This window comes from Anomalospiza imberbis, chromosome 3 (assembly GCF_031753505.1).
Source record: "Anomalospiza imberbis isolate Cuckoo-Finch-1a 21T00152 chromosome 3, ASM3175350v1, whole genome shotgun sequence".
NCBI lineage: Eukaryota > Metazoa > Chordata > Aves > Passeriformes > Viduidae > Anomalospiza > Anomalospiza imberbis.
This window is the reverse complement of record NC_089683.1, coordinates 102,720,782-102,747,079: the sequence shown is the minus strand read 5'-3', so window position 1 is coordinate 102,747,079 and position 26,298 is coordinate 102,720,782. Positions and strand designations below refer to the sequence as shown.

The 26,298-nt window shown below is 42.5% G+C and overlaps 2 protein-coding genes across 2 annotated transcripts in view; one reads left to right on the top strand and one right to left on the bottom strand.

Moving 5' to 3' along the window:
- REL (REL proto-oncogene, NF-kB subunit) overlaps positions 1-3,034 on the top strand; it is a 29,925-nt gene extending 26,891 nt beyond the window's left edge. Inside the window, exon 10 of the mRNA XM_068186121.1 lies at positions 79-3,034. Within this exon, the coding sequence (XP_068042222.1) occupies positions 79-764 (686 nt within the window). The 3' untranslated portion in view covers positions 765-3,034. The remainder of the gene's footprint in view (positions 1-78) is intronic.
- PUS10 (pseudouridine synthase 10) lies at positions 2,439-26,030 on the bottom strand. Its single transcript, XM_068186122.1, has 17 exons — positions 25,905-26,030; positions 24,659-24,928; positions 23,310-23,396; positions 19,109-19,143; positions 18,552-18,663; positions 16,913-16,974; positions 14,390-14,435; positions 12,143-12,207; positions 11,633-11,718; positions 9,449-9,574; positions 8,576-8,632; positions 7,593-7,669; positions 7,454-7,509; positions 7,212-7,329; positions 5,969-6,111; positions 5,345-5,444; positions 2,439-5,094 (listed from the first exon to the last, which is right to left on the bottom strand). Exons 1-17 carry the CDS (start codon positions 26,028-26,030, stop codon positions 5,056-5,058), a joined length of 1,605 nt encoding a protein of 534 aa, XP_068042223.1. The 3' UTR covers positions 2,439-5,055.
- Between the last annotated feature and the right edge of the window lie 268 nt (positions 26,031-26,298).

Sequence of the window (26,298 nt, the reverse complement as noted above, 5' to 3'; positions counted from 1 at the left end):
ACAATGTTGCTGCCTTTCCTTTGCTTTTTACCATCTGTAATTTGAAAAAACCCCTAAAAGGTGGCATTCTCTCCGTAGAACCAAACATGTTTCCATCCACGCTGATGATGCCACCAGGGTTGGGAGCCCTGTCCAACACGAGCCAGCTGTACCCCAGCTGCTCGCAGCCGGCAGCGGGGCCGGGCAAGCAGGACTTGCTGTCCCAGCTCTGGCTGCTCGGCTCCCACCCGCACAACAGCTTCTCCACAGAGCCCCAGGGCAGCAGCTCCCTCCCGGCCTTCCATGACAGCGCCCTGGCCTGGCCCGACGAGAAGGATTCGGGCTTCTTCCGGACCTACGGCAGCACCAACGGGCTGGGAGCCATGGTGGTGCCGGCCCCCGAGCTGCAGAGCATCCCCGGCGGCGGCGCCTCCAGCACTGGCATGGTGGGCATGGACACGGACGACATGAGCTGCGGCAGCATCAGCCTGGAGAAGTTCAGCGCCGTGCTGGGCGCCGGCAGCCACCGGCAGCAGCAGCAGCTGCAGCTGCCCCCGGCCGGGGCCAGCGTGGGCAGCGGAGCCACCGCGTTCCCCTCGCAGCCCGGCCTGGCCGACCCCGGCTACGGCTTCATGGACGCGGAGGTGCTGAGCGAGCCCAGACTGTCCAGCGGTCACCAGGGCGGCCTGGCAGACGGCCAGTTCTACGACACCGACGGTGTCCACACCGATGAGCTCTATCAGTCCTTCCCCTTCGATAACATTTTACAGAGCTATAACCCGTGAGCCAGCGCTGGCTACGTAGAGCTCTCCGGGTGCTGCTGCGTGGAGAGGAGTAATTTACCCTTCTGGAGTCCCTGCTTTCTCTTTCAGAATGTTGCTGTGCAAGTTTCACGATATAACTTAAAGGTTATTTATTGCAGTCCACAGTGGTGCCCATAAAGAGGGAGGTGGGAGTAGGGTTTGGGGTTTCTGTACCTTAAAAGTGCCTTGTAGACGTATTTTTGCGCTGTTGGAAGCAGGAACTGTTAACACTTAAAGCTTCCTTACCTTTGGGGACTGTAAAAGCTGGCATCTTCAGAAGGGTTAAAATTTCAAATACTTCACAGGGTTGAAGTTGTTTTAAAATAGCCATTTTTGCTATAGAAATTAAATTTAAATTTTGATAGGACAGAAATTAGGAAAAAAACCCTGCACGTGAGCACTCTAATTCAGTCTCATCTAATGAATGACACCTGAGTTCTGCTCAACTTACTTGAAAGGTTTAGGTTTTTAACCCCCTTTCTATAAATATTCTTCTCCTAAAATGAGAACGTGTATTGATTTTCCACGCTGTCACCACACTCTGTTTGCTTTGAAGGCAAATTTACTCATAAATTTTTTTTAATGACTATGTCATTGTTAGATATATTTAAAAAGACCGGAAGGTTTGAGTTTTTAAATAGTCCACCTCTGTTGTAAAGGAAATCACTGCACAAGAGAAGGAACAGAAAGTGAGGACTTGTCTGCACTTCGTCCAGAGTGCACTATTTCACAAGCCGTGCCCTGTTGCTTTAGGAATGAAGCTCTTATTGCTCTGCAAGTTGTGTGTGTGTGTGTGTGTAGCTGCCATGTGAGTGAGATATGGAAAGGCAGGAATCTCTGGAGCCGAAGTATCCACTTACTCTTTCCTCAGGTATCCTGGCAGTTTCCTGCTATGCAAGTGACTGCTTCAAAGAAGGCTCAGATCCTGCCTCCCCAGCACCACCCCCTCCCAGGAGGGCAAAGCCAGAGGCTGCCTTGGTGCAGCCTCACTTCTATTAACAACTTTTAAAGGCATTTCAGTCTGTACTAATTAAAACCACTCCTCTATCCTCTGTATCAGGAACCAGAACTTCTTCCCTCCCACTTCACTCTTAGTCTTCGCTCTTAGCCTGAGCAGGAGCTGTTCCTGACACCTCCAGCTGGAGGTAACTGGCTGGGTAAGATACTCTGGCCTTGGCTACTTTATTATACTATTATTTTTTAAGAAGCAACACAGAGAAATGTCTGAGTATTTCTTAAGGGACACAGCTGCTCTTTAGGGCACGTAAGGGTCTCCGTTGTTACCTTTTGGCAATGTAAAACTGCACGATGAGAGCAGCAACAAAAAAAGCAATGACATGTCCAAAACCCACCCCCCAAATCAAAAAAGCCACTTGAGATGTGGAGTTGTACACAAGGAAAGGTGCTCCAGAACCCCTCTGTGGCTTACAAGAAAGCAGGGATGCCTTCCCTGCAGGAATCCATTGCATTGGGAGCACTCTGGTGCTGCTGCTGGAATTCCATCAGTCAGGTGAACTTTGGAAACTTTGCTTTCCCTAACTCCAGGTGCACAACAAACTGAATTGACTCTCCCTGTTTTAAAGCAGTTTTTCCTCACTTCTGCACCTCTCCTCCACACTCCTAAGCAATAGAAAGATGAAAGAAATACACAGAAAGTTTGAATCATGTTGTTTATTCAGTTCTTTTTTTTTTGAAGTTCTCAGTTTTAAGTATATTAAATGTAAACATTTTACTCACTTCATAGAAGGCTCTTTGTAATACAATTTGTTTTTACTGTATAATTAAATATTTTCAAAGTTCTGTTTTCCTTTGTAAACAAGTTGGTTTGGTAATTAAAAAAAACTGGTTATACCAAGTGCTCAGCTTCTGCAACCTCCTCGGCTTCGTGACATCCCTCACCACGGGAAAGGCAGGGAAAAGGGACAAGGTAGGTTCTTGGTTGCTTATCCGGGGTTTTTTTTTGGGGTATTTTCTGCTCCCTGTTGCTGGTGGCCACTCTAAAACCTCAGGCATGTGGGGGCTGATCTGCCTCAGCAGGTTTTGTGGCAGAGCTGTTGGGTTTTTAGGCAGAGGGGACAAGGGCACAGATGCTTTTGGCTGAGCCGTGCTGCTAGTACAGCTCTCTCCAGGCCCAGCTGAGCTGATGCAAAACCAAAATGCAGGGGGGAGGCATTAGAGGTGTCCAGCTGGGGAAATATAAGATGAAATCTGGCTCTCACAAAACACCCAGTTTGAGCACTCACAAAAATACTCCTGAAATTCAGCTGAAGGCCCAAGTACAACACGAATATTATTGCTGCAATATTCAGTACATGATGGTTGTGAAACTGGACTAGAAACAAAGTTCAGATCCCCAGATTACATTTCTCAGTTTCATTTTTGCCTGTGATTGGTGCCCAGGAATTGCCTCAAGAGCTCAGGGATATTTGCATATCAGCTTCCACCCCTCCATTCGGATACTTCAGATTTGCTGTAAAAATAAAGAGCCTGGGAATTTTGGGAGGAGCTCTCTGCCTTGCCCAGAGAAGAGCTCAGAGCCAGCACACTGAGGGTCATCTTTATGGCCTTCTTTATCCTGGATTCTGCCTGGGATCCCCATGTGCAGCAGGAACTGCAGAGGGAAGAGCCTTGTGCGTCCTTGGCACTACTGCAGCAGGCCTTTCCCTCTCCCCCTTCTGGCTCCATTTCCCCTTGGAACAGCTCTTCCCGTGCCTGTTGTGTCCAGAGAGCACAATCTTGTTTACATTTTTTCTTTCCCTTGTAGATTATGGAATTTATAAATCTATTTTAGCTCACTGTGAGTTTTAAGAAATCACAATGATATGAAATTCTCTTTTGTTTTCTGAATTCAGTTTCTTTAGTTTTCCATCATTAATGACATTTCCTTCCTAGCTGCAGATTATTATCTGAGAACTACTCATGGAATCTGTTGCTCATAAGAGCTTTAATATTAAAACCAAAAATAGTATTTCTGTCGGAATCAAATTTTTGTGTTGGATAAACAGTAGCTTCTGAATTACTTACATTACAGACACAAATTCTGACAGCCCAGCACAGGCAGAGCCTTAAAGGAGCTCCTTAAAAATGTATTTATTAACACTTTTAGAGCCTCTAGCTCAAGCTCTCATGGAGCTGGTCTAGCATCACTGAATTCAAGGGAAGACATCCTCCCTGTCCCCAGACAGTGGCTTGTCTTGGCAAATGTTACCCTCTTTACACCCAAAATGTTAACAAAGAGCTCTGAAATTCCAAACCTTAATTTCTTGTTGATAGTTTAACTCTCTTCTGTACTTCAGGGAAGCACCTCCCTAATGGATTAACATGATATGGTATAAAAAATGACTTCCTAAAGATATTGGTGGTGCTTAGTAAGAAACATTTAAAATAACCAAAGAAAACCTCAGATCTTCCCTATTCCAGGCAAGTTCCTAGGCTCTGTTCAACTCTCCCAGGCATCCATTCAAGGTGAGGTACAAGAAAAAAATGTATTATGCTGATAAATCACAGCTTTTTATTTCTCTCTCTCTCTTGATACCAGCACCCTGTGGTACCTTCTGTTTCTCTGCATGTTGACATTCTTGGTATTCCTGTTTTTCTTTAGATTCCAGTCATGCCCACTGCCAGGAGTTGCCAGTCTTTTTGTATATTGTGACTCACTGGGGAATTCCTACTCCTCAAAAGGGCTGATGAGGCCTCAACTCTTATTTCTAGGAAGCATCCCCAATGTTTTTAAATGAGAAAAACTTGGTTTCAAGTGCAAAGTTTTCCTCTGAAAACTTTTTTTTTCCCCTTTGAAAAGCACTCTGAGAGATAAATCTGCTCATCTCTACTGACCAAAAAGCAGTCAGTGTGTCAGGGAATCTTGCTGCCTGCACTGTCCTTCTGGCTGCAGTCTCCCTGGCTTTTGGGATTTCATGCATGAACTGCTCAGAATAAGCTGGGAGTGGGTTTCAGGTAACTCATTGTTACCTGCATTCATACAAGGAAAGCTGTAGTGTCCAATAGAAAAAGAGTTTAAAATAAAATCTGGCTTGATGGAGGGTTATATACACTGGCTCCCCAAAATCTTTTTATGTACAGAAGAAATAAAAGTAAGGCTAGAGATTGAACCAACACTACCTGAGTGTTTAAAGTGGAGCCCAATGGTATCCTCTGGCAGATCAACATGATCCCAATGTTCCAGGGAGACCCTTGGCACCCAGGCTGTAACAGATCCTGCGCAGTGTCTGGTCACCAGCTGCTGCCAAGGAGCTGCTGTTTCCAGCTCCAGAAGTTAATCAGCCAGGGTTGGAGGCCAGTCAACATCAACAGACTAGAAAAGCAGAGGGAGGAGAAAAGGCAGCAGAGTTGGTATTTTACAGATACCAAAAGAATCACAACTCCTTTTGCTGCTACCTGGCAGCATCACTCTCTGTTGGGCTGCATTTACAAAGGAGAGTAGCAGTAGGAAATACATCCTGTGGTAAGGAATGTTGATCCACTTAGAGCAATTCTATGGAAAGCATCTCAGCAGGGCAACTCCCTTAGTAATTTCCAGGAAAGACAAACAGCAACCAACTTACTTCTACATCCAGCTCCAGAATGTCAGCAGTTCTGTTCAGAAGGGACCCAATGTTGGGCTTTGTTCTCCCGAAGTCTCCGTGCACAAACTCTTTAATGTAGCTGGAAAACAGTGGCTAAGGAGAGGTGCATTCCACACCAAAGAAATCAAAAGGGGTGAAAAAAAAAAAGCTTTTTCTACTCCTACATAATTTCTTTGTTAATATCCTGTTAAGCCCATACCTATCTTTAGGAGAGCACCTAATTCCTGGTTTCTGACTCTGGTGCCAAAAACTGTACCTTTATTTTGTTTCATTCCAAACTGTAACTTGTAAGTAGCAGTGATCTCCAGTCTGCACTGAAGTGCATTAAATATTGTGGAAAAGGTCATTTTTGGAGGCCAAAAGTTTTCAGTTAAATTAGAAAAAGCTGAAGTGTATTTTAACCAGCACATTTTTATATCTGTCACATACTTAATCAAAACTCCAATGTGAAATTGTGACCTAAAAGCATATACTGTGCAGCGACACCACTGCGGGAGAGCAGGGGTTTCAAAACACCGCAGCCACTTGAGCAGGGAAATTCCCATTATCCCAATCACTCCCTCCAGGAGGCTGCTTGGCTGGTGTCAGGGCAGCCAAGGATACGTTCCTGCCTGAGTCTTGAGGTGCAGGCGGAAGTGGTGCTCGTCGATGTACTCGGATTTCATGGTGTGGATGAGCCGGCAGCGCACGGCCAGGGGCCGTCGGTGCAGCACCCGCAGAGGGGTCTTCTGGTCCAGCTTTAACTCCTGGTACAGGAAGGGACCAAAAACATGAGGAAGGAAATGTGCAAAGGCTGTGTGGATTGTAGGAACTGTGTGTGTTGTTAACCAGTCCCATCTCTTTTATCTTCTGTTCTGACAGTGGAGTAATCTCAAGGCAAGATCGTTTTTTTCCAAGTTTATCAAAGGAAAAAGGACAGCCCTCTCAGAGGCCAGAGGAGGCCTCACAAGAACACAAACTAATGGAATCACAAATACAAAGGAATAACCTTGAAATCTCCATAGCCCTTTGCTGGAATGACTCCAGGATTTAGCAGCTCACTCAGAGCCTCAGGGCAATCAGAAAAAAAAAAATAAATCCCACCCACAAAATGCTTTGTCTAAACTACAGCCAACCCCCTAGATATAAAAGTGAGGGGGAAAACCTTAAATGAGATTAGATCTCAGAACAGTCTTTTCAAAAGTTCATTCCCAACTCCCTTTCCCAAAGGAGAGGCAGCAGCGTGAAAGGCAACTTCTCAGGAGCAAGGGAAGCTAAAGGAAGAACTTCCCAACAGTTGTCTGCCTGAGCTGTAATGGCTTTGAGAATGAGCTCATGGGCAAGTTCTGTAGGAAATGGTGCAGCACACCAAAAACTGAACCTACTTCTCCATCAGGAGAGAGTTCTCGTTCCTGCACATGCTGAGCCTTCCTGAGGCCTCTTTGCACTCTGACATAGACGTATCCATCTCCAAAGTGTTGCAGCTGTGGGAGAATGGCTTTAGAGCAGAACAAAAGAGCTTTTCTGCCCCTTTCCCTTACACAGGACACTATCTAAGGTAATAAAACGCTGCAGGTGCCAGATTTCCTCCTCTGCCAGGATTTGGGCTCCTGGAAGGTGAACATTACACAAGGATTTGTTGTCTCTGCTAACGCCCAACCCCCCTGTCCTGCTGGAGTGACTGGTGAAGGAAGGAAGGGTGGTATGGAAGTCCCTATAGCAAGAGAAACCCTGATTAAAAAAAACCAAAAACAAAACAAAAACCAAGCACAGAGCAAGAGACAGGCCCATGGATGGCCTGTATTTAACTGTTCCCTAGGGCACCAGGACAGGTACTATTTAAATGAGCAACAAGAGCTCCTGCTACCTTGATATCATCTAGAAACGCGATGTCTTCTCTCTGTATTGCTTTGTCTGTCCATATCAAGGCACTGTAGGTCTTTGTCTTCTCCTCCTCACCTTCCTTCATACGACCAATTGCCTCTCTAAACAAAAGAAATTAATTACTCACTTAACAGAAGCATAATTATACAAGGCTGTGAGCAAGAACACTTCCCAACTCCCCGAGTGCCACTTTGAAATCCCTCGCCAGCAACGATAAACACTGACCTGGTGACAAGCTGTAAATCTCGAACCTGTATTTTGTCTGAAGAGTCATTAATTGCCTGTGATATTTCAAAAAAGCAATCAGTTAGCAGAGCTGCTGGGTTGGAGAGGCAGCACGTGCTTCACAGGTCCCGTGATTTACCTGCTGCAGCCTCTTCATCTCCTCCACAGTGAAATGGATCCTGTGAGGATTCACCAGCTCCATTGCAAAGGGCCTTCCTGGCAACGGGCACGGGCGTAAAACACAAAAACATGTTGTTCTAAATTAATGCTGTATTTGCACAGGAAGGCTGGAAGGTGTGAAGACTGTCTGCTGTTACACAAACAGGGAGAGGACTGGCAGGCTGAGGGATGGAGCATCAGATGCAAGGGAAGAAACAAGGGATTGTTTTTTGGCTACTAAACCCCAGTATCAGCAATAAGTGCAAATTATGACTTCCCAGAAGACATCTTGTACAAGTCTGTGCTAATTAAAAAATAAAATAAGAAAAAAAGCTAATTAGCTTATTTTCTGTCACCTACAGCAATGCCCAGGTGCACGGCAATGTTAAATCCCACTCCCTCAGCTCAACATCTGTTGCCAGAGTTGTAACTCTGTGCTCAGGGCCAGGACAATCCCCAGCACAAGCCATGCCAAGTATCACACTACACATCAGACAGCTACTGAAACACAGAATTGTTACTTTTTACTTTTTCTTTCCCTCCTCCCTTGGCTACAGCAGCTTCAGTGTGTTGGAAAGCAGCTGACCTTTAGAAGGGACTCAAGTTCAAAAAGAAAACAAGGCTCCCCCACTCCACAGTGAGGGAATTAGAAGGATCCAGCAGAAAACAAGAGAGGAATCAGCCTGACATAAATGGCTTAAAAGTAGGGAGTGAATAAAATAAAATACTTTTAACTAACTATGCCTTCCCATGCAGCTAAGGTCACTGAAAAAGGGCTCCTGTTTCAAGCTGGTTTTATGAAGCTGTTGGTCTTTGGGAATAAATATCTAAATTTCACTAAAATGCTTCTGAGATAAAATTCCAAAGCATGCCTGGTCACACATTTGGCATTCAGCAGGATCTGTTAGAGAAGCTCCATACACCCATTTCATCTCGTTTCACAAGGGGTCTTCCAAGTCTTACCATTGCCTAGCGTCCTTACATCCACATCTTCTCTTCCAGAGGAACTAAAATTAAAGCCTATAACAGATTTGAACAAGGCAGGTGAGCTTTTATTTTACATTTATAATTCTCTCTACAGCTTTTAAAAGGTGAAATATTTTCTTTCTAAACATGTTTGCAAAATCTACTTCCAATCTACTTTATAAACTGGAGCCTGCACTTCACAAAGTGTGGGAATTCCATTTATTCCCAAGTTTCTTGAAGAGCTCTCCCAGTTCCTTGGCCTGAATGAGACTGCTACAATCAGACTAACCTATCCACTTGGAGGAGGGTGGGGGAAGCAGCAGGGTTTTCCCCAAACTAATATTTAATTAAGCCCAAGTTTTAACTTGGGCTTTCTATGTCTCTATATCCACATCTGTTAGATGACAAATGATGGGCAGTAATTATTTCATCTGGACAATCCCTGGATAAGCATTTAGCTTGTGGAACTTTGTGCACCGAGGAAAAGAAATGAATCGAGGTAAGAAACATGAGAGGGCCAAAAGCCAGGCAGATCTTATGAAAGTCAAAAACCTTCTTGGTACAAGTCATTTTATGAATTACCAACTCTTAAGAAGTTTGGTTAAGCAAAAACACTCCCACATGAAACCAACATATCTGCATCATCAGATCGACTGAGGAGCTACTTTAGCAGGATAAAAGGATCTAATTACTCCCAGATCACAGCTAAATAAAGTTTACAAGCTTTAACTTGGAAGGAAACAAGAGGGATAAAGAAACATCTTTTTTTTTTTTCCATTATACTCTCATATTAAGTGGGTAGCTACCACAAAAAAAATCTTCTAGTAGTGATGAGAAATATGTATGGTAGGAGATCTCCTAAAGACTTACTGTCTGCCTTGAATTCTGCCATCAGATGCTCTGAAATTAATTCTTCCACTGAAGATTCCAGCTTCCGCTCCCCATCAATAATCCAGGGAGTCTGAGGTAAATTCCTGGAATATTTGTTGTATCTTCCTGTAAAAGACAACCATGGTACTTCTAACCATTCCACAGCCACGAGTGAAAGCTGCAGTCTTGCCCAGCACATTTAACTTCCATGGGAGCTTTGTGCAAATAAACTGACAGGTTTGCGCTTGCTTTATGGCAGGAGCATTACACCAGCACTGTGGATCACACGTGGCTGCATCCAGGGAAGTGGCAGTAGCCAGGATGGCCACTTAGGGTGGACTTGAAGAGCCTGTGGCTGCAGTCCTGCCTCCAGGTATCCTGGATGAAATAACCCAGGTTCCAAGCCAGTTCTGCATTGCCTGAAGGCTTAAGAAAAGAAACCCAAACTAAAATGCTTTGGCTCACTACAAGAAACACCATGCAAGGAGTAAAAAGTCCCCATAATAAACCAGGAGGAATGGCAGGAGTTTTGAGAAGGTGCCACGTAAAGGGACTGGCGTCTTTGGATGGTCCCAGTGATGTTTTTGTGGCACCTCCATGGCAGGCTGTAACAAAAGAACAAGCTTGACATGGATGAACAATATGAGCTTTTTTATGGACAGGTTTGATAAGAACTGAAAATATTCCCAAAGCAAGGAAATAATTAATAAAGGCCAAGGAGCAACCCCCTGCTTAAACTGCTTTCAACCTGAAACCTTGCAAATAGAAAAGGAATTCAGAGTAGCTCTGTGCATTACTTTGGGCCTCTGACATCTCAGGGGTTTGGGGTTTCGTATCATATTTTCCTATCTCGAACAATGTTTCCTTTTTGCAGTTCGAGCACAGAAAAAGCCACACAAACAAATGGGGAAACTGAGTAACACAGTTTCACTTGGGCAAATAATGAAAGTAGGATGACTCATCATTCAGATACAGCCTCACATTGCTAAATTCTCTTTCCATAAAATGGAAAAAGGATAATTAGGTTTGGTTTTTTTTTTTCCTCTCAGCTCCCCATTCTAATAATTTTAACTTGTGATCTGAACAAGAGTAGGTTTAAAAAAACAGGTGTTTCTTGGTTTGACAGCCCCACAATCCTTAGAAAAGGATGGGGTGTAAACACTAAAGGTCAAGAGGACAATGTTATGCTTACAAATTAAAATCCGATCTCATTTATTAAAAGCAAAATATCTGCACTGTACTCAATAAATTCTATTTTGGATTTAGTTCTTCAAAAATTAAACACCTGCCTGGATTGTTTTTTTGTTGGAGCAAGATATAAACTATAAATGATAAGACCAGTATTAAAGGACAGGCAGAAAGCAAACCCTCTGTTTTGCTCTTCATACTGTTGAATTCTGAAAAAACTATCCGATAAAGCAACTTAAAATAACGCAGTGTGTTTGGAAAAGCCTAAAAGGAACTGGATATCTTGTATTCACAAAAATGAACATCTAACTGTCTAATCAGTAATTAAAAATAAGGAATGGGTATATGTAGAACATCAACTATCCTGCCATTCACTTTCACACTTTTTCATTTTCCATTTCTTTATATTCAGGATTTTTATCATCAGAGTATGTTGGATTTGAATTAAAGGTTGGGTTCTTTTTAGTAATAATCAGTTTGCATGTATTTAAATAAGTTGTTCATACAAAGGACTAGAAGAATGGCAGATACTCTGGCAGGCATATGATAAAAAAGTTCAATCATCTGAACTCAGGCACACCCAAGTGTTGCTGCACTACCTGTCGCACCCAAACCTTTATAAATCCCATGAAGACTTGCAGTTTTGGATGGGATAATATGCAGAGAAATCCAGATGGTGAAAACCTCTGAATCCAAATCAAAACCCAAGGTTGTGAACAGCACTGCTGGGAGCTTGCTGGTGTGGAGCTGCCTTTCTCAAACCATTATTCTGAGGGGATCTGTAATTTCTAACTTCTGACAAAATAATATCTTCAGCAAAGGTCAAATAGAATTTTGTCCCCTTTCAAAGCACTCTTGGATAGAGCTGGATTTGTTTCTTTTTTCCTTACACTTCATTACAGGAATTAACAAACAGCAAGAATCCTCTGGGTCTCAGGACAGTGTTACAAAGTTCTCTTCAAGACAACACAGCACCAAAGAAATGGATCACTTTACCAGCCACAAAAACTGCGCCATTATTGCACTGAATTTCCAGAGCATCACAGAGGTTCTTTGGTGAACTAGGGGGACACGGAAAATGCCTGTATTAAAAGTAAAAACAGAGTAAAGCATTATCACTACCAGAACGTGATGGAGCATCACCAGAGCAGTAAAAAGTGCCTATTTTTGGCCTCCCACTGTTTGTGATTTTTACCATATTAACAGGACTTGGTGTTTTCTTAAAACTCAACTCCTAACACTTTGGAAATATGGGAATATTTCTTGTAAAGGGAAGCTTGCCTTACAAACTCTAAAGTTCAAAATCATCCTTTTAATTAAAATATCAGGAGTGATTTTCTATTGCCAGACAGAAAACATGTTTTAAGCAGTAAAACCAACAGAATTTGAACAATCAAAAGTTCTTTTAAAGCCACCCTACCACTATGTACCCACTGGATATTTTCCTCCCCTGCCTAATTCTATACAAAGGCACAATACTAAGAAATAGTTTCAGTATATACTTACTTGAGAAAATCCTCTTCTTTTATCCTCTCCAGGGCTTTTATAACTGCCATTCTGGTGAAAACAGACTGCACAGTGAAATAAAAGAATGAGTCAAGTCCTAAGAAAAGCAAGGAAAGGATATGCCTGAGGAAGAAAAAAGCACTGAAACTTACACTGTGCAGTTCTGTCACTGCTCACTTGGGAGCCCAGGTCCAAATTTGCAAAACAGTTTAAAACCAGAATCCTAATCCATGAACAGAACCTAAACCAGCTTCTTTTTCAGGTGTTAAATATACCGAAGACCAGCTTTTATGTCAGTGACATAAAAGTGACAGGTAGTTCTGCTGAAAATAAGCCTGTTGAGTAGGAATCTGTTTCTGAAGTTCAAAAATGGATTGATTCTCAGAACTAAGGGCTCTGAACAGTGGGGCTGGGCAGTTCCTCCTGTGGAAAGCAAGCAGCTCCCCACTCCCAAGCTGCAGCAAAAGCAGTAATGCCAGTAGAGCAGGAGCAGACTGCCAAGCTCTGTGCACAGCCAGCTGCTGCTGGGGTAACTCCAGTGGGAATTTATGTTCCTGGGACAGGAGGAACAAGGGTTGTAACAGCTGAGGTGAAATCCTGCTTAGGAAGGCTGAGGACAGGAGAAGGTCTCTAAATGAACCTTCTAACCAAGCATGGTCAGGTTTTGAAATCCACCTGGGATGGAGCCTGCTCCACTCTGAGTTTCATCAAGGTAAAATGTTTTTTCTTGTGTCTCCTCTGAACTTCTCATTTCAACGTATTCCTGCTGTGCCTCCTCCCTCCACCACGCTCTGTGCAGACCAGCCTGGCTGCCTGCTCTCAGTAATCTCTTTTGGCACCAGGAGGAGATTCAACTGGATCCTCCCCAAAGCCTTCACCAAGAACCTTGAAGAAGTCCAGATTCCTCAACCTCCCCTCCCAGGCATGTGCTCCAGCCCTGGGACTGCCCTGATGGCTGTCTGCTGAATTTCCAATTTAATGGTGTCTTTTTTGTAAACTGGATTGGGGATTTAGGAAAACAAACAAACAGAAAACCGCTGGGTCACTGTTTGGGACAATTAAAGTCTTGGCTCTAAAGAGTTCCTCGGTGTCTTCAGGAAAGCTGCTCTTTCTCCTTCTAAGCATAAATCAAAGATAATAGCACTTCCCTTCCTCATAGAACAGATGAGCAGGAAAGCCCTGAAAGCAGCAGCAGGTTTAAATAACTATCTACACAGACAGCACAGAAATTTTCCCTCAGAAGCCAGTTTTTACACCACTTCTCTGATTAACACAGCCCTTGAAGCCCAGCTTCTTTGTCAGGACAAACCTCTGACAGCTCTTCAGAGCTGGTATTTTTCTTTAGATTCCCCTACATTTTGTTGCCTGTGTGAATTTAACAGCCAGGCCCTGCTGCTTTAGCTCCTTATGTGGGATTTCCCCCCTTTTAAAGGGCAGCAATGCAGCAAGCAGTGAGTTACAACAATACAACCCTGCTAAAAGAAGAGTGGTGCTTATTGGTCAGGTGGAGTAGAGTCAGCAGAATTCCTGGGCCAGACTCTGCCTCTGCCAAACGCCGGCAGACTCTTCACCAGATAGAATCAAAGGCCTTGCAATGGCCTCTGACAGGAGTTACTTGTTCTCCCTCTGATCACACCAACTGTCCCACTTGTATCAGTTTCCCTCTGACTGGTTTTTTATCCTCGCGTGTCCCCTTTTCCATCAATGGCTGTGTGTGTGCTCAGGGTCTGCAGCAAGTGGCAAGGTCCCTTTTCTTTCCCCCCTCCTCCAGAGGCAGGCAGGATAAAACCATCCTGCATGTATCCTGGCTTTCATTCAGATCAGAGCACATGAAAACTGCAGTGTGATCTTCTCCCTTTTGGCTGCCGAGTCTCATCTTCACAATGTGACTTATCTGAACTGCTTCACCCACAGAGAGCTTGAGGATCATCTTTTATGCTACTTTTAATGCACGGCAATCAAATTCCTAGATCTTAAGGGAGGTATTTACAGAGAACCTTCCTAAAATGATGGCCTTTGGACAGCCTGGAAAGTGAACGACCTAAACAAAAGCACCAAGCTCTTGGTTTTCCTAAGTTGAGAATTGTGAAGTGAATAAAGGAGACAACTTTATTTTCAGACATTTGAAAACTAGAGAGCTTTTTGATGAAGGAAAAGCAGACACCGAGCACTGACTGAATACCCAGGTAAGTTGTAGGCTACTGCTGTGAAATTCTGAATGGCAGAGCAGAAATACAATGATCTTACCTGTTTGTTCTTTGCTGGTTTGAAACAGTCTGGGCAGGCTGTGGCTCTAAACACAAAAATGAAAATTAGCTGCTCCTCTTACAGAGAAAGAAATAGACAGACTCACAAGCACAGCATGTAAATGGTTTTTGTACACATACAGCCAGGGTCTCGCTTCCACAGCTTAGCTCAGAGCAGATTTTCAAATTCCCTTTATCCTAAACCATGAATGGTGCAAGATGTGCATTGCTTGATCCACAGAAATCATGGACAAAGCTCTGCTCTTCTGTTCTGACCAACACTGTGTCTCAGATTTGAGATGGGATGGAGAAGCACACAAGTTTAGCTTTCAGTCCTTTCCAATCCTTCTCAATAAAGGTCATGATTAATATTTTAAGTTCTAGGCAAGATCCACTGACACCTTGAAATCTGTACTTGCTGTTCTTAGACAACAACCACTACAAACCTGAGATTCAAACTGTCCCTTCTGGAGAGGAAAATTCAATTTCCCACCAAAAAAGTAACCCCAGGTGCTCACCACGACCCGTGCTTTGCCTGTTTGAAAGGAAATTATTGGCTTTTTCACGAAAGTGAAAGCCAAGTCAGTGAAACACTTTTTCTGAGCAGTGTAGAGGAAGTTGCTGTTCCTATTAGTGCATTTCTGTGTATGCAGGCAGAGATGATTTCTGGATTTCTGTCTATGCAGTCAGAGATACTTCTGACCTCCAACCGTAGTTATCATGTCATGCTGGTGCTTTTCAACACCTCTGTAACTCCTTCAGACTCTAAGGAAGCAGGTTTTGCTGTTTCTATACAAACAACTTCCCTGGCCAGTCTGCGACGCAAAGCAATGCAAACTCCCTCTTCCAAAATTTCAATATCACCTTACCCTTAAATATGAACTGACAAGAGCCAATTCAATCTTCCATGTCAAACCATTCAGCACACCCACCTCCACACAACTGTGCAAGAACAGGTGAGAAACTGCAGATGCCATGCTTGGAAATCCAATCCAAAAGCACATCTGGAGTTCTCCAGGTTGAGACAAAGTCCTACTTTGCTTCCACAGAAACCATGACTGTCACAACTGCTGTGATAATTCCCAAATTTACCATATTTCCCTGAAAACTAAAGCACTGCCTCAGAATGTGCCCAGAGCCAGCCATTCACACAAGCAGAATGCCTTGGCACCTCAGGAACTACTGTGTAATTAAATTAGGTGATGTGCTGCTACTTCAGAAAGTGTCTCAAACCTTAATTGCTGTTTAAGTGTGCTACAAAGAGGAGGCAAATAAAGGGATATTGTCAGGTCTCATGGAATGAACCTGAGTAATTGGAAAGTGGAATGGAAATTTACAGCTTTCACCTCTACAACTGCTCTGCTTGGAGCACTAACACTGGCAGCATAACATGTTCAACAGCAATACTCCTGAAATGACAGAAAAAGGACGGAAGGATGAGAAGAAAATACCAGTGAAGAAGTTTCAGAGGAAGTAAAATTAAATAAATTAGAACAAAAGGGGGCAGGACACAGAAACACTTTGGTTCTTTATAGGATTGAAGGAACCATTATTTAGAACAGTAGTTTGGCCCTACAATTTTCTCCCTCTTTTGCCCAGTCTTGAAGAAGCTGGACAGGAAAGATGTTCAGCAAACACTGGTAATAATTGTTCCTAATACTGGTTCCTTCCCAACTTCCATTCCCTCATCTTCACCTCAAGACAAACAAAAGATGCAGTTGTGGAAAACCAAGAAGGTGGTGGATTGAGCACTCAAAGATCACAAATGGCCAGAAGAGAAATCAGGAAATAAATAAAGGCTGCAGGATAAATCTCCAGTCTCAAGAAATGAATTCACATTTCAACAGAGACGTCTCTGCTGAGCCTCCTTCCACGCTAAGATTTAACTTTTAGTAGGTGCAAATTAACTGAGTGAAACTTTAGGTTTTCCAGGAAGCATCAACAAACAGGAAGAGTGACCCAAATTTTCCAGAATATACTACAGCTAGATTTTGAGAAATCAGATTAAATGACAGCTAAATTCACAGAACTGTTTTGCTTCTTTGAGTACAGCAGGTGCCCTACTGGGCCAGGCCAGAGGCTGTGTGCAGTGGCCAGGGAATTTCTGGCTTTCACCAACCAGCTGGATTAACTCACTTCAAAGCCTTTCTTCCTGTCCATGTGTCCTACAGGAGCAGGAAAACATAGGTATGACCTCAAAAGATTCCCCCACCTGCAATTACATGGTTCAAATTTTGAAAAATTACATAGGGAATGTCTTTGAGGAGGGCTGAAATTGAAGAACTTATCTGAATGCTCTCCTTCCAGTTCAAATCAGAATTCCAGATTTTTTTTTTTTATTGGCAGAATTAACCAGAGATGGTTTAACTTCAAGCTCTGTAACTTCACGTGGATATGAGGAAATCTAGATGCAGGCCACGTTCTAGTTTATAAACACTGCATATTGTCCTTTGTAACAAATCCAAACCAACAACATTGCACAACATTTAGATAAAGATCTTTTGTTACATGTAGAAAAACTTACAGGAAATGGCACTCCTCGTCTGTTTCTGGGTGAGCAAAGACCACGCTAACTTCAAACAAACTCTAAATTAAAAAAAAAAAAGAAAAAAGAACAAGGAGGAGGCAATAGTTTTTTAAACAACCAGGGAGGATATTCTCAAGCACCCATGTTGTAGGAAAACAGCAGAGACAAAAGAGAGGATAACCCATTCATTTATGTTTAAAGACATTAAAAGGTGTGCCACAGCAGCATTTGCCTTTCTGAAGTCACCAAAGATGACGTGAGAGCACTTCAGGGCCATGAGTGACCTGCACTGGTCCCATCCTGTGCAGGGCTGAGGCAGAGGCAGCCAAGGCTCAAAGCCTATTATGGTCACTAAACCCCAGAGCCCTCCCAGGAGTGCAATAAAGATAAAAACGCTGCAGTAGTCACCACTGTAAAATTTTGTCAGGGGCTTCCTTTGCAGTGCCTGCATGGCCTTGGGGCAAAGAAATGCAACACATCCTGGTGGATTGACAGCTAGCCCAGGAACTCCAGTGTAATCTCAATTCTTCCCCCAATTCCCTCTCTGGCCTTGGGCAAACAACGCTCATTACTTCTGTTACTCAGATACCAGAACACCTCAGGAGGGCTATTGAAAAGATTGGCTAATATTCAAGGGCCTTGTAGATAAAGGGTACTAGAAAAACAACTTTTGTGATACAGGGATGTCTGGAGTGGCTCCGTGCATAAGTGGTGGGGAGCTTTTGCTAACTTGGTGTGTAAGAAATTTGTTTCTTCCTGGATCGTCTTTAGAGTGGGGTTTTTTCACTAAGACAAAAGGGATGCTTTCAATTAGCACTCCTGGGAAAACACAGCCTGTAATTATTATGGAAGCTGACAAATCAACATGAAGACTAAGTGAATCTAGTCCTGGGGTCAGTGCTATGGCTGGTGACAAGTAAAACCCACAGCCAGCCACAACTGCAGAAAATTTACAGTCAAGACAACTCAAGGTGCTTCTGAATTTGGCAACACCTGACTGCCATGTTCAGTCAATGCCTTTCAGAAAGACTTTAAGGATATTAATCAGAATCTGCAAGTTGAAAACAGTTTGAAAAAAAAACATTTCCACTGCCTACTTAGGGATATTGCAGGTCCCAGCAAGCCCATTTCTAGTGTTCATAAGAGTGAACAAGGACCAGTCTTTTCTCTTTCAGTACATTTCAGACATATATTTTATCCACAGAACCTGAACAAGTGTTGGCAATGACAGCAGAGCAGGGAAGGAATGTGTGAGCATTCCTCAGCCTCTGCAAAAAAGGGATCCTGGAAGAGGAGACAGCTGGAAAAGTCTCATTAACAAAATGAGGATGGCAGCACAAGAGATTTAGCACAAGCCTGTGGTGGTTTCAGAGGATGCAATGATCTGTATGGACAAAAGTGAACATTGGGCCCCTCAGGACTCTCACTTGGAGAGCTCTGGTTAAAAGAACTTCCCCCTTGCTCATCCCTACAGTGAATTTAGGAGCCACTGAACTTGTTTCTCTCTTAATAAGGAAAAAAGGATACATTTTTATTTCCCCACCATGTGTATAAGTGTATAAATATACACACACAAACCTGTATGAAAAAAGAATGAAGAAACAAAGAAAAAAGTGTTCTGTTATTTATACAAGACCTTTCCATCAGCAGGAACACCCAACTCTTCTGACAGCTGGGGATGAATAATCCACTTATAAGCTTCTTTCAGCTGAACGATGTCATCCTTTGCCAAGGGAAGGCCCAGATTTCTGAATCACAAAGAAATAATAACTTGCACAGGGGTCTGTCAAAAATAGATACATGACATACAATATTCCAAGAGGAACTTAAGTAGCTACTGCCAAGTAAAATGGATTCTTTTTTTTTCTGTGCACTGAGGAAAATGATGTCAGAGCTTTCTGGGAGATCAAAAGTTACAAGAGTCTTTCCAGAGCCTGCCCAGAGAAAAGCTGACAAAGAGAGAGATGCATTTCAAACCACTTGTTTGGGAACTTAGAGAGCAAAAGAGATAAGAAACCCCAAGTAAGGTCAAACCAGGTAAAAAAGAAAAAACAAAACACAGAAAACCCAGCTGCCACCTTATTCTATGTAAGCATCAGATAAATGGGACTATAAATCAACATTACTATAGAGAAATGGTGTCTGTATGAAGAGTTCTTGTCAGACAGACAAACAGCAAAAGCAATGGCTCACCTCATCTGCTGCTTCACCCCCAGCCAAGCTGCACGCTGCAGGTCACCAGCCATGCCCAGGGAAAAGAGAGGGAAAAATAAAAGCAAGTGAAATTAAGGCTCAGAACTCCCAACAATCTGAGAGACTCTTTGCAAAGGGAGAAGTGTTTTTAAAACTCGTGACAAAAAGGAAGTATCAGGAATTTATCTTTTGCTTCAGAAGTGGAAAGATCAAAATTCTGTGAGTTTTTATTTCTAAGATATAGCTTTGTTCTTCACATCAAATCCTATCTGGCTTAATAAAAAAAAAAAAGAGGAATATTGAACACTTTGAAACTTGCTATTAATACTGTAACTACAGAAAGACTCTAAGTCATCAGTTATCTTCCATATAGAAATAAAAAAAGTGTCTAAATGAATGGGATACAAAAGCTGATTGACATAAATTAATAAAACCCCAAATTCATCTATCCTCCATTATAAAAAAATTGAATTAAAAATATACTTGGTCTTACTTGGTAATCACAGAATTGCCCCCTTATTTAAAGCACACCACTTAGTTTAGGTGAATAGGCTAAATATGGAAAAGAGGAGGAACAGAAGGAATAATTCTAGAAATCAGAGGGAGCTTCTAGTACAAATGCTCAAGTCCACTAACAATTAGTACAAAGAGAAAAACTCCCCTCAGATCTTCCTTCATACAATGAAGAAAAACAACAGTTTCAGTTCTCCTCTACTAACAACAAAATACACTAGGAGTGGCAGGAAAGCACTTAACTAATTCAGCCTGTGTCACCCTCCTCACTGAAGACAAACTCCAAAAATCAAGTTGTTTGATTTGAATCCACCACAATGAAACAGTTTTCAGTCTGTAGGCTGCAGGCTTCTAAAACCCTTCCCCATCTTTTATTTTTCATAAACCTAAAGAGTAACCTCCCCCAAACACTGCTGAAAGAATCACTGTGCATTTTCAAGGAAATAATTCTAAGGAAGAGGTTTGAAAATAGGTCTCAAACTTCAGGATCGCATGGATATCAGAAGGAACCACATCATAGATCCCTTTTCCATGCTGATAAGGAACTCAACTGACAAAATAAGTCTATTATCCTTCATTTGGTACATCTAAAAGAATGAGGGAACCCTAAAAACAGTGCTGGAAATTAAGAGGGAAGGGGGATGGTGGAGAGAGGACACGAACTTTGTTAGATCCATGATACACAAACCTACACATTGGTGAACAAAACAAATGCATTTGTAGTGATGAAATGCTGTTTGCTCAAATCCACTGTGATTCATTATCCTGCGTTTGAAGACAGTATAAGTAAGGCTGCTTCTCTTGAAGTATATTGTAATCCTGTTTGCATAATAACCCAGATAAAATCAGACACAAAAATAGCTTCAATTGAAATTCCTTGAACGTGGCTGTGAACTACAGGATGTGACAACCACAGAACCGGGCCTAGGAAGCTGCATTTGACAAATGCCAATTTACAAAGAAACCCCTCTCATGCCTTGATTTAGAGCACTTGCAGGTTTGGGATGTCTGGGACTCGGGGGAGGCTCATTGCACTCCTCTTCCCTGTTTTCTTCGGATAAAACTACAAAATAGACAAAACTTCTGCACAGGAGTAGCTGTGCTAAAATGAGAGCACAGGTCAAATTTCATCTCCTCTCTCTCTTGACTTTCAAGTTGAAAGAGAATTAAAGAAATTACTTTTCCCCTTCAATTAAGGGGAAACAATAGAGGAGGGTACTGAAAGCACAGAAGCCAAAAGACCCCAAATTCCAAATTGCATTCAACCACCAAGCCAGCCAAACCCCTCAACTCACTCCCAGCTGAACATGGAGCAGGGGATCAGATCCCTCTACTTCGTAATTACTGCATGTTTGTGAAGTGGTTTGAAAATGAAAAATGCTCATTACAGAGCTGAAGCCTGCAGGGCAATGCTCAGCAGCAAATACATCTCTGGAACACACCAGCCCAGGCACTGTATTGATTACAAGCTGCAGGATATTATTCTGGTGCTATCTGAGGGAGCACAGTGGCAACAGCTGAAATACCACGTGCAATCCCAGCCATAGCATTGTTTCAGTGCATTAGCAAAGAGCTTGGAGGTGGGGAATTCCAGGATGAGGCACAGGCAGCCCTAGAGGGAGCAATGACTACAGATGTTATTTGCATCAATGTCCTTGTAGCAAGCACCAGGATGATGGATCACGACTGAGACCACAGGCAGAGCCAGCAGCCACCCTTCTGAAGGGCACGACTCACCTCATATTCTAACAGAGCTGCCTGACATAAACTTGGGACTCCTGTGTTTATGATTTCTTTCAATCTAATCTCTTACTTGTGGAAGGAGGCAATTGCTTCCTTGCATCACAGATACAAACACTATGCAAATGTAGATTTTTATGTCCTGCTCTTCTCCAGCTCCCCTCGTACATTTTAGACTTGGCAGGATGACAAGTATCATAATAAAATGAGATGAAGGTAATACTGAAAGGCAGTTTCTGATTTTTTTTTTTTTTGGTTAAAAAAATGATGGAGAAAATCTGTGTGTCACACCAGAGGGCAGTGGGAGAGATGCTGCCTTTGGGTGCTCTTTGATGACAGGATTCCACATGTTCTTGTACACAGCAGGTCAAATAATTAAAAGCAGAATTTAACAAATGGCCTCTTTTCAGCACAAAGCATGTTGAGATATTCTGATATCTGATTTTGATATTTTCAGACATTTTTACACACTGTCTTGCTGTTTTTCTATGGCTGTAATACAGGTTCTCACCTTTTTTTTAAGTGATAAACAGAGAGGAGATAAATAAAGCCCCATGATTTTTAAAGTTCTTCCTCCACCATCAACCCTTTTCACCCCTGCAGCTGGAGCAAACAGCTGCTTTAGCATTTGACAAGACTGGAGGGATGGAGTAGAAGGGACAGCAGGAACTTCTTAATCCAAACCTTCTCCTAGCCCAACCAAAAGTGCTTCAAAGGGAACAGATCCAGTTTTGGAGCTTCCTACTCACTCCTTTCACTCCATCTATTGATTTGTGGGCCCACAGAACAACTCTGACTCCCCTGGCAGTCCCCAGCACTGCTGCTTTGCTGGGACACGAGCCCCAGGCACTGAGGACATCCCTCAGCTGAAGTGCAATGCAACACCACCCTCTACCGAGGCTTCCTGCAAACATCAGGTGATCCTGGACCACCTCGGCTTACACCAGGCTTAAAGCTGGACTAAAACTTGGTAAAGTCTGACCTACATTTGGGGTTGGCCAGAGCATCCCAATACTCACCCAGCCTGAAAGTGCTTTTTGACAGACCTCATTTTTTGGAGGCATCAAAACCCAAAATGGGAATCAGGGCGGCTTACCCAGCCAGAAAGGGCAAAGCAAACACACCAACTATGCTCAATTTAAGATGGGAAGCAGAGAATCTTATGTTGCAGAAGATTTAGGAGTAGGATATTTGCTAGCTGTTACAGTGGCACTTGCCCAAGATGCCACAAGTAACAGTACAAATCACCACCACACCTGCAGTAGATTATTTACCAAACTGTGTGGGAGCAGAAGAGACCTCACCACAGCTTCACACAGAAATCCAACACCACTGACACTTCTTTCTGCCGTGTTCAGTGCAGCTTCCACCACATCTTAACCACTGCAGGCATCTCTTGTACAGATTTATGTGTTGTCCTTTAAAACACCACTTTTGCATCACTTTTAGAACAGTACTTTTGCATCATTTTATATCAGAAAGCAGAGGAAGATTCAAAATATCTCACAACTAAGTGTATTTTCCCATCAGTTAAAATGCTGAACACTTCAAGAGTTCATCCTCAAATTCCTTCATTTGCATTTTGCACTACCAATTATCCTTTATCCCTGGAAAGGGACCAGCTGTGCAGCTCTGTCTCCGAAAAGATCCACAAAGCAGGGCTGGCATCTGCAGCAAAGGGAACAATTCACTGAGGGTTTCAACAAACTCCTTTTAGGTCTTCAGATGGAAAGTAACTCCTGGGCCAACTGAAAACTGAAGTGACACAGGCCCTTTATTAATTACAATAGTGCCCAGCCAGAAGGGAGAGCAGACTTTACTTCCAGCATGGACTTTTGGGTTTTTTAAGAAATAGAATTAAAAATCTAACTACCTCCAGCTCATACATTCCACAGTTACTTTCTTAAATATGTATTTAATTATTTACATTATTATTTAAGTTACTTACCTCTCTGACAGACAACTGTGGGGGTAGTGACACAGAAAATACAAAACTGGTGAACTGGTAGTCAGCAGAATTAACTTTTTGGCACACCTGTAAGAGAAGGAGCTTAATATGAAACCACAGCAATGGGACTGAGCTGATAATTTTTGTTCTAGAATAATCACTGTGAATTCATGTTATCACACACTCAGAGAGCTGCCCAACATACAAACCAGAGTAATCACTTAACAACTTATTGAAATACAAGCTTTTCTGTCCTGTTAAAAAAAAGTTACTTATCAAACGTATCCTTGGTGCTACGAAACAATCAAACTCACTATTTTAAGGCCAGGACCAATTGTATATTGAAATTTTAGGTGAAATCAGCATCTCAGATAAGGAAATTTATGTATCAAATACGTAGGTTTTGTGGTGCCTTAACCAGAGCTGCCAGATTTTCCATTGCTACTGAAGAGAGTAGCTCTGCAACAAATCTTAGCAGTGGATTCGATAAAAAGATACATATTCTGTCTATGAAAACAAAAAAGAAACTATGTATTATACTTTCTGTCCAGTCCCATTTTTGATACATTCCTGCTATTAAATCAAATCCTTTTCTATCAAAACTCCATTAAATATCTCAGATGCCAGTGTGAGTTTTCTAGCTGATATTTCAGTTTGCCACATGAGCAATACAATTGCTCAGAGATTTGCAATTGCAATGCTCTGTGCCCACATTCTCTCCTAACTCACATTTTCTCTATTATCCACAATCTGTTGCATCACCAAAACATTTTCTTCCTCTGTGGCACTTCATAAAGACAGGTTCATGCTGTATTAGAAATGTGTGGTTCAGAGAACAGCACTCGATGACTCCTCATTTTCCTGTCACATAAAAAGTGAAGAGAGGTCGCCAGTTCCACTGAGGTTTTCCTTGAAAGCAGCTGAACCTAAGGTCATCTCCTAAATTCATGTAGTCACATATCTGTTAGTCCTTTTCTTAGGAAAGTGTGCTCCCTGCAGTCATTCCATTGCACCTGCACTGCTATTTTTTAAAAAAGTGTCACTATGACAAAGCCTGAGCAAAATTTGGTGCCACCACAGATGCAACTTCCCAGCTGCACAGGTGTGCAAACACTGCCCAAGAGCAGGGTGGAGTAGGATTCTGCCATCTACATTTCAAATCTTCAGAATAGGCAGACGTTTTAGTTTGTTGTCTGGCCTCTCTCGTTCAAAAAAATAAAGAAAAAAGAAAACATTTCTTTTGAAAAAACAACAAAAAAACTGCGCAGTGTTTTGGGTCACCAGCGCTATCCTGTAGGCCCCAACATACATAAGCTCTAAAAAAGTATCACAGAAAGCTAAAAATGTACCTTTTTAACAAAGTCAGCCTCGCAGAACTCCTGGAGAATTCCCAAACACACATTGCAAACCTTCCCAGCAGAGCTCTCCACGGCAGTATTCCCACTGCCAGCCAAGGGAAGCTGTGGGACAGCCCCATTGAGGCTCAGATCATCGGCACCTTCTTCCCTGCTGTGTTCAAGCCTGATTCTCTTACAGGGTGGGTCAGCCACACTCAAACAGATTGTGTCTTCTTTTTCCTGGCTGTTCTTCAGAAATTCCTGCAAATCCTTCATCAGATCCTGACACAAACAGAGGAAACACACCCTGGTTGTTCGCTCCTCTTAAACATAATTCCATAGGGCAGTATTGTTCCAGTTGAGGCTTAGTGTATGCAATTAACAAAATGGAATTTATGCCCAAAAACATCTTTAAGACACAATTCAACAGCTCCAAGCTGCATTTCTCTCAAAATAGAAATTGCTGAATAGACTTGTTTATCATCCAAGAACGAAAACATTTTCCAGACCTGGCTTGCAGAAACACATTTATCTTTGCCCCATCACTATTCCATGAAAAGAGACATTTAGTGCTTTCTTGTCATTTAGATTATGTTAGAATTTAATTCCTTCAACTCCTTAATTCCTTCAACTCAACAGGAAGAGAGTTGGCCACTATAATAAAATGAAAAGAGAGCAGACACAGGTGGGGGTGAAATTAAACACACAGAGTAAGAACTTTGTATCAGGAGAGAAGCCTTCAAAAATTTACAATTACCTGCATGTCTCTGATTCCTGGAAGGATGAGAGACGAGGCATAGTTCAGGAAGAAGGATCCATTAAAAGGATTTCAGTAAGGAAGACAGCAGTTACTGTGTTGTTGCAACTCAGAGGAAAATCAGGCAGAGATGCAAAAGGATAAAAAAATGGCACAACGAACGAACACTCCTCAAACAATTGATAAAAAATGGAAAAGGATAGGGAAGAAAGATGTGAAAAATGAATTGTGGAGAGTCTAAACTTGAGCAAAGGTGAAACAATCAAGACAGACACCAGCAGACGCAAAGCATAAAGACAGGGGGTTAGAGCATGCTAAGAAGGATATCTAATAACACTGTGTTTCACTGATTTAACCTTTGCTCTGCAATTCTTCAGTTGCATCCCCCTACCAATCCTGCAATTTCACATACATTTCCTTCCCATTAAAGGCACGAGCACAGTTCTACATAACTCCTTTTCCTTTCAGGCCAAGAGCCCAAGAACACAACAAAGGACAAACCTGGTGTGGGTGTCTATAGAGCAGCTGTGATCCCACGCAGCAGAACCTCAAAACACATCGTGGGCAAGTGCCAGTGCTGAGTAAGAGCTGAACAATTGGTCTGTCCTTCTCTGTCAGGGAAGACATGCTGGGCAAATCTAAAATTCAGCACAGAGGAGTAAAAAGAAAAGCTTAGAACAAATACAGTTCAGCAATTCAACAATAAAAAGACTCAGATGAGACATCATATTTAAAGTAACTGGAATTTTTTTGGCCTCTAGAGAAAACTTGGGATGCACATTTGTTTTAAATCACAGGCACAAGAGAAGTGGAAGACCAACCCAAAAAGATCACTGACTGGAGGAAAAGCTTCTGTATTTCTTAAGTTTTTCCTAGAAAACCTGAACTCGAGTTC

What these genes read in the sequence shown, in the direction of transcription:
- PUS10 (XM_068186122.1), bottom strand. Translation starts at nt 26,030, where the DNA reads ATGTCTTCCCTGACAGAGAAGGACAGACCAATTGTTCAGCTCTTACTC. An exon ending in CACAGTTGTCTGTCAGAGAG is followed by an intron (nt 19,144 to 23,309) that starts GTAAGTAACTTA and finishes GGTGACCTGCAG; the next exon opens with CGTGCAGCTTGGCTGGGGGT. An exon ending in GATTTACAGCTTGTCACCAG is followed by an intron (nt 7,330 to 7,453) that starts GTCAGTGTTTAT and finishes TCTTTTGTTTAG; the next exon opens with AGAGGCAATTGGTCGTATGA.